Raw genomic sequence first — 17221 nt, 5'->3', positions numbered from 1 at the left:
TGAAGCATTTAATTTCTGTATAAATAAAAGAGGTCTTAGTTTTCAGGTTTAGCATGCTGTAATTTAAAGTTAAAACGTCATTTGATCTATTTAACAAGTACCACTTATCGAGACTCCTTACAGTTGAAACCTCTGCTACATTGCTACATGGATCAAAATCAAATTCATCATTATCATTTTAAGTGTCTCCTCTAAATAGAAAATCAGCTGACTAAACCAATGTATGCTCCTGTGCATGAAAGGGATGCCTTGGCAAAACACAATGTTCTTATGTAAAAATGCAGGACATAAAAAGTGCAACTTATGTTGCGGATTAATTAATAGTTAATACTCAATAGGCAAAGCCATTTGTCATGGACCCTATAAAAAATTGAAAATTAAACAGTCAATGTTCATAGATTAGAAAAGTAAAGGAAGACGGCAACTTATGTGGACCATTGCTATCAGCCTGAGAGATGACTTATAAGATAAATCAATGACTTTGAACCTTATATTGCGTATTATGAGGGGTGTTGAAAATGTACTTTAGATAAAATAAAATATAGAATAGGCCTCATCCAATTTTAATAGGTTAAAATATAATTTATCCCCTTAAACTTTTGTCTTGTTTTAAATTACCACCTTGTATTTTCAATTATTTCAATTAACCCTTGTACTTTGTAATGGTAACAAATTAATATATCTGTTACATTTTGATTAATGGTTCACCTCTAAATTCCTAATTTTATTCTCCTTTCCAAATTTGCATTCCACACTCTTTTGTATAGTTTCTTGTCCCAAATTTGTACTCTGTGTGAAGCCTTCATATTTTGTGATCATGTACTCTTTGTGAAGCAAATTTGGGATGAAGGAGAAAAGTGTGATGGGGAAGAAATTATGTAGAGAAGAGTGTGGAATGCAAATTGGGGAAGGAGAATAAAATTAAGAATTTGGGGGATTAACACAGTTAGTCAAATTTTTGACAGATATATTGATTTGTTACCGTAAAGGGCGAACCGGAATAGTGGTAAAGTTGTTCCTTCATGACTGAAAAGTCATGGGTTCGAATCCAGGAAACAGCCTCTTTGTAATTATGCAAGGGTAAGACTGCATACAAAGATTACTTCCACTCCACACTCGCTAGTCGGGTTTAACGAGGAGTGATTTTTTATTAATTTGTTACCATCACAAAATACAAGAGTTTTAATTAAAGTAATTAAAAGTATAAGGTGGTAATTTAAAATATAAAGTTAAAGGGTTAAGTTGTATTTTAGTCATTCTAATATAAGTAAGTATATAGTATAAGTGCTCTGTACCCTCTGATCTCAAATTGCACTAAATAGTAAGTAGACAAGCCAGGATGTGGGACCTTATACAGATACACATGCTTTTGATAATTGTAAACATAGACATGTAGGACAACCTGTGATCCAATTGAGCAGAGTCATATCTGGTTTTGCATCTGCCAATATATTCAAAAAAGAGAAACAAAAACTGCAAGGGGTGAGAATCTGTCTCCCATGCAATGGAGGAAAAATAAAACAGATTCGTAATTTGAATCTCAGTTACTTTGGACCAAGTCACATCCTTCTCGAATCTATAGAAATCAGACCAGAAAGAAAAAGCAAAGATAAAGAAAAAGCAGCAAGTAAAGATTGCTCCTTTGCTGAATTGGCTTTACTGGGATACCTCAATTTGCTTCCTCTCCTTAAGTAATCTATATAATCATTTGATTAGGATTTGCAAAAGATGTGGTTTAACTAACAAAAGCTTATTAAGATACAAGAAAAATATCAAAGTAGGAACCTTCCTGCCTTTGAGGCCATTTAATGGTGTCTATTTGAGATCCTATAAATGGACAAGCAGTTATGCAGTATGTTTTTTGTGTATTCATTCTCCTGCTTAACTTATAACTATGTGGGATCACTATAGGTCCACATGGCATGTCAAAGATAACCCATGTTATTTTGATGCAGCTATCAAGGCAAAAGGAAAAGCAATTGTTAACTGTGTAATCATTAAATTAAGGAAAGTGCTTTGTTGAACACAAGACACTTAAAAGAGGGTGCCACCATAAAAGGAATTCCCAAAGATTACTAAAAAATTAAAGCCTAATTATATTATGCATGGCAAGTAGGCCTTTTTCTTGCGTTTCACCGCTCCAATAATCCAATTTGGTATGGTGTGTCTTGTTTTTTCTCATGGTATATTCCTATCCATAAATCTCTCTCTCTCTCTCCCTCTCTTTAGATTTGAGTAGGGGAAAAGTAAATAGTATACTGTGTAGCCTTCAAAAGTAGTGTCTTTCTCAAGGTTCTCACGTGTAATTTGTAAGATAAGGATGATGATGATGATGACAAAAACATACTCTATTTCACTTATTCATGCATTCCTGTAGCTATAAATTGCACATGTTTCTTGACTTCAAGAATTTGAGGACATAAAATGCATCCAAAATTTTGGTTACTTCATTATCTAAGGCCTTGATTTACAACACTATCAAAGGTACATTCCCAACAAAAGAAAAGAAAAAAAAAAAGGATAAAAAAGAGATAGAACATTAGGTCACACTTATAGCCTTCAAAACGCTTGCAATAATGTAACAACAATATCATATAGAACACATGCTGAATTCTTCCACAAGGGAATAGCAAAAATTCAGGATTTCTTCTATGATTTTTCCTCAAACTAGTTGTGACTCTTCCCAGTTTCTCAAGCTTGCGTAGGAGGCTGTCTAGATTTCACTGCTCTCCTGAAGTCATATATTAACAAATATATTCAGAATATTGAGTTGAGGTAAAGGATGTGAATAGAAATGAAATGACATGAAATTCCATGGTACGACAAGATGTGCAATGCTTTGTTTCACATACTCCAATAATGGTAATTATCACAATGGGTCCTCAAATATAGAGTATGTAACAGTAATAGGCAGCAAATTCCAATTTGAACTGATATTTGAATTGGATTGATGAATTAAAATGAGTCTAAAAGTAGTTCATGATCCTCCAATAAATTAATCAAGCTTTCCATAGAAAGGAAAAGGAGCTACCTAATTCTTTTTTTCCCTCCAATAACTAAAGTGGTACAGTTCTTCCCCCAATGCCTTTTTTCGGTTTCTCATGAAAATAAGAGAAAGATTGTTAGTTAAAGAAGCTTTTGATAAAGAGTGAGAATTATCACTCTCTCTTGAGTGTTTCAAATATAAGTCCATTATTCTCTAGTTCCACTTTAGCTAAGTAGCAAAAGAAATTGGTACGAGCCTAGGCCTAATGAATAGAAAGAAAATGGATTTCAAGATTACCTATTCTTGATTTAACCTTTTTTCTTAACATACTAAAATGAATACAGAACCATATTTAAAATGAAACAGATATTTATGCCACCTTGTAGTGGATTTGTCTTTCTATCTTGTGTTCAAGAAAAAAAAAATCAAAAAATAAATAAATAAAACAAGTTTGAGCTCCAACGCTGGATGAATTACCCTACTATGATCCTACAGCTTTACTAAACTATTTAATCACCCACAATTCCCCTTTTTCATTTTATGTAGTAAGTAAGGCATGCAGATTATAAGAACAAAAGTATAAGAAAGAAGAGAGTATTTGATAGATGTGTGTACCTGTTATGAATTGGATCAGGTCCATTAGGTACTCTTCTCTTGCTCACAAAGATTAGTCCAGAATGTGAATGCAGTGCATGTTTCTGCATGCCAACCAACTTCAAATGCTTGGAGATAACATTTATTGGAACTAGTACTGTCCTTTTGTTTTGATTGTTCACTGAAATTACAAGGAACATAAACCAGATGATTCCCACAGATACCAAAGCCCCAAGAAGCAACCTTCTACAGCTAACACCACCACCACCACCACCAACACCCATATCTTATAATCTCTCTTATGACTTTCCACCTTGTGGCAGTGGCTGGCAATTGAAGTTAAAGGTATGAGAGTGTTTCAACAACATTTTGGCATTGATCACATAAAGATATAATATAAGAAGCTGAGAGAGAGAAGAAAAGAAAAGAAAGAAAGAGCTAGCAACAAGAAAAGGACAAATTAATGAACTGGTTCCTAACTTGGCGGGCTTAGGAGAGAATGGTTCTATTTAAAGGCAGACAATTGAAACTGTTCTCTTTGGAGTGTGTGTTGTGGATGTGTGTGTGAGAGAGAGAGAAAAGAGGGGAATGGGAGAAAGGGTGAAGTGAGCATGGACAAACATAAAAGGCCAGTGAAACAGAAAAGTTAGTTATTTGAGTCTATTTAGCTGTTAAAAAAAGGGTCCACATGAACTCTCTTTTACTGGGTTTGTGCATTTTCATGCTACTAGGAAAGAGAATCTCACTATGATCTCTCTAACTCTCACATACTCTGTTTGTACTTTGTAGGAATGAAAACCTTGCCAAATTATGTGTCAAGTGTTGATGAAATGAAACTTAAAGAGTACAGATTCATATAATGCAATTTCCCCATAGGTGTCACTCAAAACCAAGGAACAAAAATTACATAAACAGCATAAATATAATTGAGGTAGGATCCTTTGACACTAGTGTCAAATTTCAAATTTGACACTTCTTCTGAGAGCCATCAGATCAAAAAAGATCAACGACTTTGATTTGTAAGTATATGACACCATTGATTTTTTTTGATCTGATAGCTCTCAGATAAGGTGTCAATTTGACACTGGTGTCAAAGGATCCTACCTGAATATAATTCAAGTGCCCTTCATTATTTCTATGGAAATATAAACTTGCTAAGTAAGAGACTGATGACCATTTTCCGTGAAGTACATCATGATCTATTTCTAAAATCTTATACATATCTCATTAAAGTGAAATTCAGAACTTTTTTTTTTTTTTGAAAAAAAAAATATTAATATATTGTAGTCAATAGTAATATACTTTTGTGGCATCTAATTTTTTAAGAAGTGCTTAAATGCTAAGTTCAACCGAATGTATCTCTGCTTATTTATGGTTTGGTTAAGTTTCTAAATGTATAATTTGATTTAAAATTCTTTTCGGAATAAACCCTTAATTTGATCTTTAAAACATTTTCAAAATATTCATTTATTTTTCAAAAGATTAATGACATTAAACTGGTCCTAAAATAATTATTTTCGGTCATTACGTGACATGGAGGACCAAAATGGGTTTACTATTCATTTTTGGAAGATTGGAGATATTTGAATTGGGTCTATTGCACTGAGAAATTGAAGCTAGAAGGGTAGAAACAAGATATATTAAAATATTTTTTGTAGTTGTAGATGTTGATTTTATTGAGCAGTGTTTGGTTTTGTCATTGCATAGTCCAAGGGGAGAACAACCGAATGCACCTACAACCCTGTGCTATTAGTCCAAGGAAGTAATGGGACTCTTGAGGATGATAAACTCTTTAGGCCTCATGTTTAAACCGATGCACATTATATTAAAATATTCTCTAGTTTCCTGTTTAGCTTTTGCGTTTTGGCCCCTTAATTAAGCCATTATGTTTTCTACAGTTGATTTTTCCTACAAAGACCAACCTATAATCATGCTTTTTTATTTCTTGTATGAAAATTGTCAAAAGAAAAACATAGCAAAACGCTAGCAGAAAAACTCATGTTGCCTTAGTGATAAAGTCAAACATTCAATTTGTACTTTTTTTTTTTTTTTTTTGTAGTGGATCCTCTCATGTGACATCATCAACCATTGAGATATGCAAGGGTGATGAGAAAATTTAATAGAATAAAGGATAAGAATAAAATCACTCTTGATTTATATCCATCTTACATGACCTCATGTATTATGAGATGATTCATTCTATATTTTTTTAGTAAATAAGGAGGGAAGAAGCGAACTTATGATGTGTATTTAAATGGTTTGTTAACATACTTGCAAATACTTACCAATGTCTTAGAAAATAATATAAACTATTAACAAGACCCTCAACTAACAGTTTAAATTTTTGGATTGAATTGATTCTTTACATAATATCAAAGCATCAGTGTCACAGGTTTGATTTTTACCATCCCTCATTTAATTTATAATTAATTTAGTCTTATGGAGTTTGTTAACAGAGGAAGATAGGCCTATGCATTGTCCATCATTTAAGTCCAATGAACTCTCGTGTGAGAAGACATGTTAGAGAATAATATAAATCATTAATAAGGCCCTCACCTCACAACTTAAGCTTTTTGATTAAATTGATTTTTTATACCATCCAATACTCGTTTCAGACTTTAGGAGCAAACAAGCCATGAATATATTAAGCATATATCAATCTTCAGCTGAGGGGGTCCCACATTATATGCAGAAAAGAATTCAAGATTATAATTCACCACATATAACATGACCTGTTGCAGGGACCAATATGATATACTGCCTAATTACAGCTTTTGAAGAAGTGAGACATTTGCCAAAAAAAAAAAAAAAAAAATTGTTGAGTGTTGACCCCTTTAAACATTGCACCAGCAAGTTTATCAGCCTTTACTGCATCTGTGTCATTTGAATGCGTGATCTCCTCTTCTTTTGGGCCCATGTTGGTCCATAAATTGCCAAGAGCGTCCGGCCAAACCTTCTATCAGTTATCTGTAGTTTCATACAACCACTTAACAGCTTAAACACTCTGGCATTTCATTAAAATTCATAACTAATGTAATAATGAATTCATCAATTGCAGGTCTTGCACCATCATTTTGTATGTGGTTTATATGTGGTGCAACAAGAATCTCAAACATTTTGTATGTTATGCAAACACGGTACTATTGGTTACTTGAATTACCTTCACAAGGCTTCCACAAGAATCCATCATGTCAGTTTTTAAAGGATACTCAACTACCTATATCAGAACATGACAGTTCAATATAAACTTAGTAAGTAGAAGACCATTTGGACTAAGAATAAGAAGGTAAGAAACTACTACATACAATAAAAGTATGCTCTCCAACAAAGGATGATTCTGATATTTGTCTCATCAGCACCTCATAGTCAACTTGTGTATATGGAGGGGTGACACTAATGTAATCAAATGGGCCACCGTTTTCTGCATGTAAACAATTGAAATTTATAACAGCAGAAATGGTAGGACGCTAAGAGTCACAAACTATAGGATACTTTCCAATAAGGAAGCTAACTTTTTTTAGTAAAATGAATGACAAATCCCATGCTTAATTTTCCTAGCACACTCTCTTTGGCAATTGTCTGTGGTGGAAGATAGAGATGGAAATATTTATTGCATCCCCTTAAATAAGGGTCTTAACAGTAGCTACATAAAAAACAACAGAAGTTTTGCTTCCAGAACTTTTTCTCGTAATTCCTCCGCCCAACAATATTTTTGCATCAATCATTTCATATTTCAAGCCATAAACTTTTTTTTGAGGTGGAGGCTTGGTGCAATAATAAGGTTGCTCCTTAAGATCAGAATGTCACATGTTCGAGTTTAGGAAACAACCTCTTTACAAAAATGCAAGAGTAAGATTGTGTGCAGTCAACCCTCACCACTCAGGGAGCCTTGTGCACCGAGATTTGCCCTTTTGTTTGGGGGGGGAGGGAGGTGGTGGATGAAGTTATAAATTATTTTGTAGCCCTATAATTTTGCATAACCCTTATCCTAGTTGACTAAGATGCTACGAGGATATGCATAAAAAGGAATTAATAGGGAAAAGATGTACATGCCTACAAATTGCTCTGCACGTTCAAAGAATTTTTCCACACGGACTGTATGTATGACTGAAACATCAAGAAATCCAGTCCCCTCTAAGTTTGGACGTAAAACATCTGATACAACCCATGGATCCATCTCAACAAAATGCACCTGAAAATTTTGTTTAATCATATAAACAAGGGACTTCAGGCATGAAACACATTATTATACATGGGAAAATTAAAAAAAAAACAAACTGTTGAAAAATGAAAATCCTTTTGTGCATCTCTTTGAACTTGATGAAAATCTGTTAATTCCATTTCTTAACAGAAGGCAGATTATATCACTTAGGAGATAGCTCAGACAATCTCACAAGTGATCATAAATTTTGCAAAGCTCACAATCCATAAGATAGAGTGATTTGCAAACTTCTCACTGAAAATATTAATACCTCGGAACATCCGCGGCTAAGTGCTTCAATTCCAACAGATCCGGTACCACTATACAAGTCTAACCAGCGTCCAGGTCTCAAGGATGCAGGACACCCACCAGCTGCCTTGGTATTGTAAAAGAAAATCATTAGTATAAACAAGAAAGTTGCTGCAAGGAAATTATTCAGACTAGATGAAACCCAATAGCAATAATTAATACGCAAACAAGTGTACTATATAGGAGATAAAACATCCAACTTGTACCTGTAATATATCAAAGGCTGCACCTTTCACCACTTCCATCATGGGGCGTACATCCATGCCCTTTGGTGAGAGCAGCTTCTTTCTTCGAGCCGTTCCTCCAAGAACCTATGTAGCCATTGGAAATAAAAGCCAAGGATACTTTCATCATTTCTAAAATCTAATTTCTATAGGATTTAAAATCAATAAATCAAGGTAGTCCACCCTTGAGGTTTTAATGCCTTGAGCATTAGCATCAGAAAAAGAAGACAATAGTAAAATATTTGACTATTTTACATTAATTTGTCATATAAATTAACTACTCAAGCACAACATTCAGAGTAAAGTAAAACAGTCAAATATTTAAGTGATAAAGCTTGGTAAGTTGATAACAAGCTCCGAAGATTAGTTTACAACCAAAATAGATGTGGCACCCTTGAGAATTAACATTAATAACAGAAAGAGATTAACAGCCCAAGGTTAGGAAACATAAGAGAAATAGAAAACAGTCCAAGAATGCATCCATGAAATCATAATCAGATTCAATTCCATAGCTGTCATCACTTTCATCTCCATCTAATAAATAACCAAATATCTCTACTCATTACCAGGTTAATATTTTAGAAGAGTTAATAATCAATGATGGCATGAGTCATATATCCCAAGTTTAAACACTGCTTTGTCTCTATTCTTTCTCTTTGAAAAATCAAGAATGACCAACTGATGGGCAAGTAAAGTATGAAGTCCATAAATAGGGGATAGTGTTATAATGTGAGAATGATAATATTCCAAGTATCCATAACATCTTAAACCTTTAGGAATGTTGGTAATTCATCATACATGTAGGATGCAAGCATCCTAAATGATATTGGAAGGTAAAAACTGCAGAAAAAGGAGAATTAAGCTCCTCTAAAGTGTAGGGTACACTTTACATTGAATCCATCACTTTCCCAGTTTTTAGTTTTTGATAAAGGTTCTATCTATGAACATTAAAAAAAAAAATTAAAAAAAAAAAAAAAAAAACTCCGTAATTATCCTTATCAATTAGCACTTTAGAGGATCCAAGTACTAAACCGAAAGTACCTGAAGCAATTTATGTGTAGTACGAGGAGGTTTAGGGTCCTCTGGTGGATCCGGCACTTGCTTCCCTCCTTTGGTCTTTGGCTGCTCCTTTCTCCTCTTGGACTAAACAGTTGCATTCAGAATTCAGAAGAAAAATAGAAAACACAGTTAAATTCACAGAACACAAGAGATTCAAAAGCTTCTATTGAGACATGATATGACACAGAAATTTTAAGCATGGAAAAAAAAGAGAAAAAAATGGAACCTTTGGAGATGATTGAGAAAAGTACACATCAGCATCAGCATCGTATCCATACTTCTCAAGCAAGATTTTTTTCTCTTCACTAGCCAACCCATTTCCTGATTCTGCAAACGATTGAAGAAACACAAGATTCCAATCATCTTGGAGCATAAAAATTGATTAAAAAAAAAAGATTTTTTTTTTTTTTTTTTTGGGGGGTGAACTAGCAATAATGAACTTACTAGTGTAACAAAAGAGGGTGAGTGAGGAAAGGCGATTGTTGGGTGTGGAGGAGAAGGTGAGAAGAGGAAGAGGTGATGAAGGAGATGACGACCCAAGATTTGTTTTGGTGTTTAGAAAGAGTGGTGAGAGTGTTGGAGGCAACAAAACCGCCATTGTTAGAAGCGGAGAGTATGAGAAATTGGTTGAATGAATAAGAAAGAAACTGAGATAGTTGAACTTGGTCGTTGGAGCTAAAGAAGGGTGTGTGAGTTGATAGGTTCCATGGTTTCACTCTGAGAACTCAGATACGATGATACCAACTCTTTTTCTGTGTGTGAGGAACTCATTACTCAACACTCAACACTACACAACCGTCATGACATGACAAACAACTTTTGTTAGATTAGAGTTAGCGATAACGAACACCAAACACAAAGGAGAAAAACATTTCGCAGCAAAAAATAAATCATCTTCTAAAACGGTGTGCGTTTCATGCCGTGGGTGTTGGCTACACAAGTTAAGTAGATAGGGAAGGGATTTGTTCAGGAAGGTAATTACAATTTGAGAAAAGTGGTTGTGTTTTTAAATGACATAATTTATATTATTTTATCTTTTACAAAAAAGTGGGATCTATATCTTTATTTTTTGGATAAATTACATAAAACCACCTCAAAGTTAAGTGCTTTTTTAAAAAACCACCTTTAACTTTCAATTGAATCAATTTAACCCTTTATACTTTCAAATAGTAACAATTAAGCATATTTATTAATTTTAAGACAAAAATATCCCTATCTCATCCCACCATCCATGTTGATCATTGTCTCTGCCATCACTCATTGGTAATGTCTTCACCCACTAACAATCACCCTCAACAATCATCCATTACCGTCCACTATCCATTGTTTGCCGTCAGTCATCCCTCACCGGAAAATTTTAAAAAAAAAGTTAATTCGAATCTGTTATACTACCCACGTTTTGTCGTAAGGGATGATTTTTAATGGGGAATGGTTTGGAATGTTACCAAAAAAAATGTTAATTAAATCTGCTATACTGAATGTTAATTCGAATCTGCTATGCATTTTTCTTCTTAATCTGAAACTTGAAATTGGATATCAAGTTATGAATTTGTCAACTAGCATAGCTTATCATTGAATTATGATTTTAGTATAATTTCTGCACAATATGATACAATACGCGAAATTGTATCTGAACAGAGAGAGAATTAACAGGAAACAGAAAACAATTCTTTATTCACGATACCCATTGTCTTTACACTCCATTGTATTATATAGTGGTCAATACCCACTTGAATGAGACACTATACATCAGTTATGCTAACTAACCGTATATAAGCCTAATATCTATTAATTGGACCTTTCAGTGACTTTACAATACATAATCTTTAGTCCATATAGGCTCTTTTCTCTTCCTCATAGGCCTGCTATCTTCACATGTAACAACTGCCCCATCTTCAAAAACAACCTTGTCCTCAAGGTGTAAGGAAGGGTAGACATTTTGAAGCTCTCCCACAGATTCCCATGATGCATCTTCAGGGACTGTTTGAGACCATTGGACCAAAAATTGCTGTTGTGGTCTTCCACGGATAGATACAGTACGTGAACTCAACACTGCAACTGGGACTTGGAGCGGTTTGTTATCCACACTCTCAAGAGGCAAAGGTGAAGTACTAAGGTTGGCTGAACCATGAAAAGGTTTGAGGCTGGAAATGTGGAAGGTAGGATGGATTTGACTACCTTCTGGTAATTGTAACTGATAAGCAACAGAGCTAATAACCTTCTGAATTGGAAAAGGGCCAAAATACCTCTTGGAAAGTTTGTGGTTTGCTCTCCTTGCCATTGATAGTTGTCTATAAGGTTGAAGACGAACTAGGACTAGATCACCCACTTGAAATGTGTGATCACGACGGTGTCTATCCGCTTGTAGCTTCATTCTATGTTGAGCCCGTCGCAGATTCACTTTGAGATTGGCTAAGACCTCATCCCGCTTCTGCAGTAGGTTGTCCAATGCCTCAATTTTGATCAAGCCTCTTGGATACATAGGTAACATCACTGGTGTTCTCCCATACAATGCTTGAAATGGAGATGTATTGATTGAAGAATGAAAAGAGGTATTATAATGCAACTCTGCCCAGCAAAGATAGGAAGACTAAGCATGATTCTGTTCTGAGCAAAAAGCGCGAAGATACTGTTCAATATATCGGTTGGTTACCTCAGTTTGACCATCGGACTGAGGGTGATATGCAAAGGTGGCATGGAGTTTTGTACCACTCAACTGAAATAACTTCTTCCAAAAATTGCTCAAAAATATTGGATCACGATCAGAAACTAAGGATCTAGGAAAACCATGAAGTTTCACAATCATGTTACAAAAGAGGTGAGCCACTGTTGAAGCTGTGTACGAAGTAGGTAATGGACCAAAATGTCCATATTTTGTGAGTCTATCAACTACCACTAAGATGGTAGTAAATCCCTGAGACTTTGGTAAAGCCGTAATAAAATCCAAAGTTAAATCATCAAAGACAGCTTCAGGAATAGGTAATGGATTTAACAAACCCATAGGAGCCTGGGTAGAAGTCTTCACCTGTTGACAAATGGTGCATTGAGTGATGAAGTCTTTGACCTCCTTGCGCATATGTTTCCAAAAGAAAGAAGCCGAGAGTCTAAGGAAAGTCCTCAGCACCTGCATGGCCTCCCAATGGTGTGCAGTGTGCTTCAGTGATCAGCATAGCTTTAAGCTGGGAGTGTGTGCCCAACATGAATCTGTCCTTGTGAAACAATAAGCCATCCTTACATGTGATGGAAGGGTCCTTGTTTGTACCATCTTTCAAGGACTGATGGATAACTAAGAGGTCTTGGTCTGAAGAATTTTCGGACTTTATATGATGAATAATATCAAACTTTGGTTCAGACATCAAGGTTAAAACAGTACCTTGCACCATGTCATCATGTTGTCTAGATAAAGAGTCTGCCACCACATTTGAAAGTCCACTTTTGTACTCAATGTTAAAACTATATCCAAGAAGCTTAGACATGTACTTTTGTTGTTCAGGAGTCTGAATTGTTTGAGTAAGCAATTGCCTCAAGCTTTGATGGTCTATCCTTATCACAAAATGAGACCCTAGGAGATAGTGCCTCCACCTCTTGACAGCTTCAGTGAGTGCATATAGCTCACGGACATAGGTCGAAGCTGCTGCCAATCTCACCCCCAATTTCTTACTAAAGAATGACACAGGTTGACCCTTTTGTAATAAGACAGCTCCTACACCAAAACTTGATGCATCAGATTCAATGACAAAAGAAGAGCTAAAATCTGGAAGATGTAAGACAGGTGTTGTGGCCATGGCAATCTTCAACTTGTGGAAAGATGCATCAGCCTCTTTAGTCCATGAAAACCTGTCTTGTTTCAACAACTCGGTTAGTGGATGGGCTATGGAAGCATAATGTTGTACAAACCTCCTATAATATCCTGTTAACCCAAGAAAAGCCCTTAGTTGCTTGGTAGATTGAGGGATAGGCCAATCGGTTATGGCAGATAACTTCCTTGGATCAGCCTTTACACCAGAAAACATCACTACATGACCCAGATATGCTATCTCCTGCACACCAAACTCACACTTGCTCAGTTTAACAAAAAAAGAATGTTGTAATAAGCACCTTAATGCAATATCTAAATGTTGGACATGTTCCTCCATAGAAGAGCTGTAGATCAACCCATCATCAAAGAAAACTACTATGAATTTGCGCAAATAAGGTTTAAAAATTTTGTTCATTGCCGCTTGAAAAGTAGCCGGAGCATTCGTTAAACCAAATGGCATGACACAAAATTCGTAGTGGCCTTCATGTGTTCTAAAAGCGGTTTTGTGAATATCTTCAATCTTCATGCGGATTTGATGATATCCGGATCGCAAATCCAATTTACTGAAAACAGCAGCTCCAAATAGCTCATCCAACAACTCATCAATGGTTGGAATTGGAAAAACATCCCTAACTGTTATAGAATTGAGAGCACGGTAGTCTATACACATACGCCAGCTATTATCCTGTTTTCTCACTAACAAGACTGGTGAAGAAAAAGAGCTATGGCTGTATTGAATCAAACCCGAAGCTAACATGTCAGCAACCTGTTTCTCTATCTCCTCTTTTTGATGATGAGGATAGCGATAAGGTTTAACAGCAACCGGTTTGGAATTTTCCACCAATTGAATAGCATGAGCCATGTCTCTGAATGGTGGCAACGAGTTTGGAATTGAAAATACTGAACAGCAGTTGATTAAAACTGACCATAAAACAGGGTTAACCGTATCCTTCAGAGCCTGTAACTCTGAATTCACCTTTGCTTGAGCCTCCTCGATAGGTTGCAGTGCTAGAGTATTACATGCACCTTGCATCCCTGCTGTTGCTGATCCTGTTCCCTGTTGCTGGCAGCCACTCAATTGAACTGGTATTCCTTGCCAAACAAACTCCATGGATAGATTGTTATAATCATGTGTGACCTTGCCTAGTTGAGTTAACCAATGCATTCCTAGAATGACATTTAATTCACTCAACTCAATAACCCACAGATCTGTGATAAAGCCATGGCCTTGAATGTTGAGTGTGACATTGGAACACTTTCTATCACACAGTAAAAATTCTCCACTGCCCATAAAGACCCTCATCTTGGAAGATTTTGTCATGGGCAATCGAATTTCCTCAGCAAGCCTCCTTCTAATAAAATTGTGAGAACTTCCAGAATCCACTAACACACTCACCTCCTGCTTCCCTATACTGGCCTGCAATTGTATGGATCGTGGATTATTACTCCTGAACAAAGAATTCAAAGTTACATCAATTCCGTTGCCCTTGGGTTCCTCCATACCCCACACTATCTCTTCTTCTTGCTCTTCACCCACATCCTCCACTTCTCCTATAAGGAGCATCATTTTGGCTTTGCATCTATGTTTCGCCGTCCATTTTTCATCACATGTGAAGCAAATACCCAATTCACGCTTCTTGCGGATTTCCTCAGTAGATAACTTTCGAACAGGTACTGTGGATGGGGCGGGTAAGGCTAGTGTTTGGGATGATTGAATAGTTAAATGAGAGGGTTTATCTGGTTTGATGGGTGAGGCAGGACGATGAAATGATTTCTTGGTAGAATTTATGAAAGAGGAACGAAGCTCAGAATGATGTGTATCATAAGCTAATGCTAATTGCATAGCTTGATGCAAACTGGTGGGCCAATGTAATTGAATTGCTCCCTAGAGATCAGGTTGCAAACCCGAAATGAATAGAATCATTAAAAAGTTATCACTGAGGTCATGTACCTGGTTCATCAATCTCTGAAATTCACGCATGTAATCCGCCAAAGAACCAATTTGGGTCAATTTAGCAAGAACACCTCTGACATCTCTGTAATGTGACGACCCAAAACGTTGCCGCACAGCCTTAGTGAACTCCTCCCATGTTTGTACCGTACCGCTATTAAAAATCCATTGGAACCAATCCCCTGCAGCACCATCCATCTTTAACCCTGCGATCTGGACCTGGAGATGATCCGGAGTTTGTTGAAGACGAAAGAACAATTCGGATTTGAAAATCCAATTGCTAGGGTCTTGACCCTCAAACGACGGAATCTCCATTTTCACGAAGCGTAGAGATCCACGATCATCAGAACCCATTGATGACGATGAGTGATGTGGATTTGTTGTTTGTGTTGGAGGAAAACGAGACATAAATTCTCTGAGTTGTGCCTCCATTGATGCAAATCGCACTTCAATCGACTCATTCACCTGATCCAACCGCTGATGAACTTGATCACGGTGAGTGGTGAATTCTTCGGCTAAGTCTTGAACCCTCATGATGGATGGGTCAAAATGAAAGCACCAGTTGATACAATACGCGAAATTGTATCTGAACAGAGAGAGAATTAACAGGAAACAGAAAACAATTCTTTATTCATGATACCCATTGTCTTTACACTTCATTGTATTATATAGTGGTCAATACCCACTTGAATGAGACACTATACATCAGTTATGCTAACTAACCGTATATAAGCCTAATATCTATTAATTGGACCTTTCAGTGATTTTACAATACATAGTCTTTAGTCCATATAGGCTCTTTTCTCTTCCTCATAAGCCTGCTATCTTCACATGTAACACAATATAACAGCCAAAACAGCACTTTTGTTTTGTCCTTAATGTTGTATATATTTCATTGCACAATTTAGATTTTGATCTAAATCATACTTTGATATATTGAGCTCACTATCATACTGTCACAACTGAATTTTTGGTTAGCGCAATCTAAAGTCTCCTATATCTTTAGTTGATTTAATATATTTGTTGCTCTGTCATTTTAATGTTGTAGTTCATCCATATCAACACTTAGCAATATTGTAAAATTGATTTGAGATAAAATAATAATCTTGTTCAAAGTTTGTCTGAATTGTTGATTGTTGTTTAACTATATATATTTTGGTTTAATTTGTACTTTTTGTGCTGCATCTAACATAAACCATGTATTAACTTGATCCAGTTTTAAATCTACTAATTGAAGTTGTTGCACCCAATCTTGTTTTCTCTACCTTGTTGATATAAATTCACTTTTTGGATATTTTGATATTTGACATATTGGTGAGTATTATTACATTTGCAAACTTGAAATTCCTCTAATCTGCCACCACCTCACCGCTATTATTGCAATCCTGTGAAGATATAACACTCGCATATTAGTTGGTGATTTGGGATTATTATCAGGCAGCGAAAACCGGAACGACACCTACAAGAATAACACCAAGAGGGGTGGAGGTATGCAATAGCAATAGTGGTTGATGAAATAAGAATTGGGGTATTTTTGTCTTAAAACCAATAAATATGTTTAATCGTAACTGTTTGGAAGTATAAGGGGGTTAATTGATTGAATTGGAAGTGGAGGGTAGTGTTTTGAAAGAGCACTTAACTATGAAGTGGTTTCATGTAATTTGCCCTTTTTTTTTGTCTATTCTCTCTCTTTTTTTATCTATCTCTTTCTCTCTCTTAAAATAATATAATTTTATATCATTTAAAATGACACACACTTTTCCTTTTGAATTTATATAAAAAATGATGTGCATTTTAATTTAAGAATAAGATATTATGTCTATTCTACTTATACATCTCCAATATCATTAAATTATAATCTTAAAAAAAGATTAAAAAAAAAAAAAGACAAAAAAAAAATAGATAAAGTAGGCATAAAAAAAACAGACATAATATCCTATTTTATTTTTATTTTGGTTGAAAACATCCTATCTTTTAATTTAAATATATTTTTAAAGGAATTAGTGTTTGTCAGTATAGAATTGTGTTATTTTAATCAAAATTATTGTGTTTTATAATAAGAAAAAAAGAAATCATGATGAAAAAAAGTGAATTTTTT

At 35.4% G+C, this 17221-nt stretch overlaps 1 protein-coding gene across 1 annotated transcript; it reads right to left on the bottom strand.

The window, feature by feature from the left end:
- Positions 1–6207: 6207 nt before the first annotated feature.
- Positions 6208–10259, bottom strand: LOC133314859 (uncharacterized). Its single transcript, XM_061516399.1, has 9 exons — positions 9818–10259; positions 9600–9700; positions 9356–9457; positions 8297–8401; positions 8053–8157; positions 7634–7772; positions 6886–7001; positions 6741–6797; positions 6208–6547 (listed from the first exon to the last, which is right to left on the bottom strand). Exons 1-9 carry the CDS (start codon positions 9969–9971, stop codon positions 6446–6448), a joined length of 981 nt encoding a protein of 326 aa, XP_061372383.1. The 5' UTR covers positions 9972–10259; the 3' UTR covers positions 6208–6445.
- Between the last annotated feature and the right edge of the window lie 6962 nt (positions 10260–17221).

The sequence above is a fragment of the Gastrolobium bilobum genome, unplaced genomic scaffold, assembly GCF_033153095.1.
Source record: "Gastrolobium bilobum isolate Gb01-03AN ecotype WA unplaced genomic scaffold, APGP_CSIRO_Gbil_v1 utg5912, whole genome shotgun sequence".
NCBI lineage: Eukaryota > Viridiplantae > Streptophyta > Magnoliopsida > Fabales > Fabaceae > Gastrolobium > Gastrolobium bilobum.
The sequence above is the reverse complement of the archived record's forward strand: the minus strand, read 5'-3'. Positions and strand labels throughout refer to the sequence as shown.

Bases quoted from the DNA above. Each gene is read 5' to 3' on its own strand.
- LOC133314859 (XM_061516399.1), bottom strand. From the start codon at position 9,971: ATGGCGGTTTTGTTGCCTCCAACACTCTCACCACTCTTTCTAAACACC. The intron at 9,458-9,599 runs GTTCCATTTTTT...GCAACTGTTTAG, and splicing joins TTTCTCAATCATCTCCAAAG to TCCAAGAGGAGAAAGGAGCA. The intron at 7,002-7,633 runs GCATGTACATCT...GTTTACATGCAG, and splicing joins ACGTGCAGAGCAATTTGTAG to AAAACGGTGGCCCATTTGAT.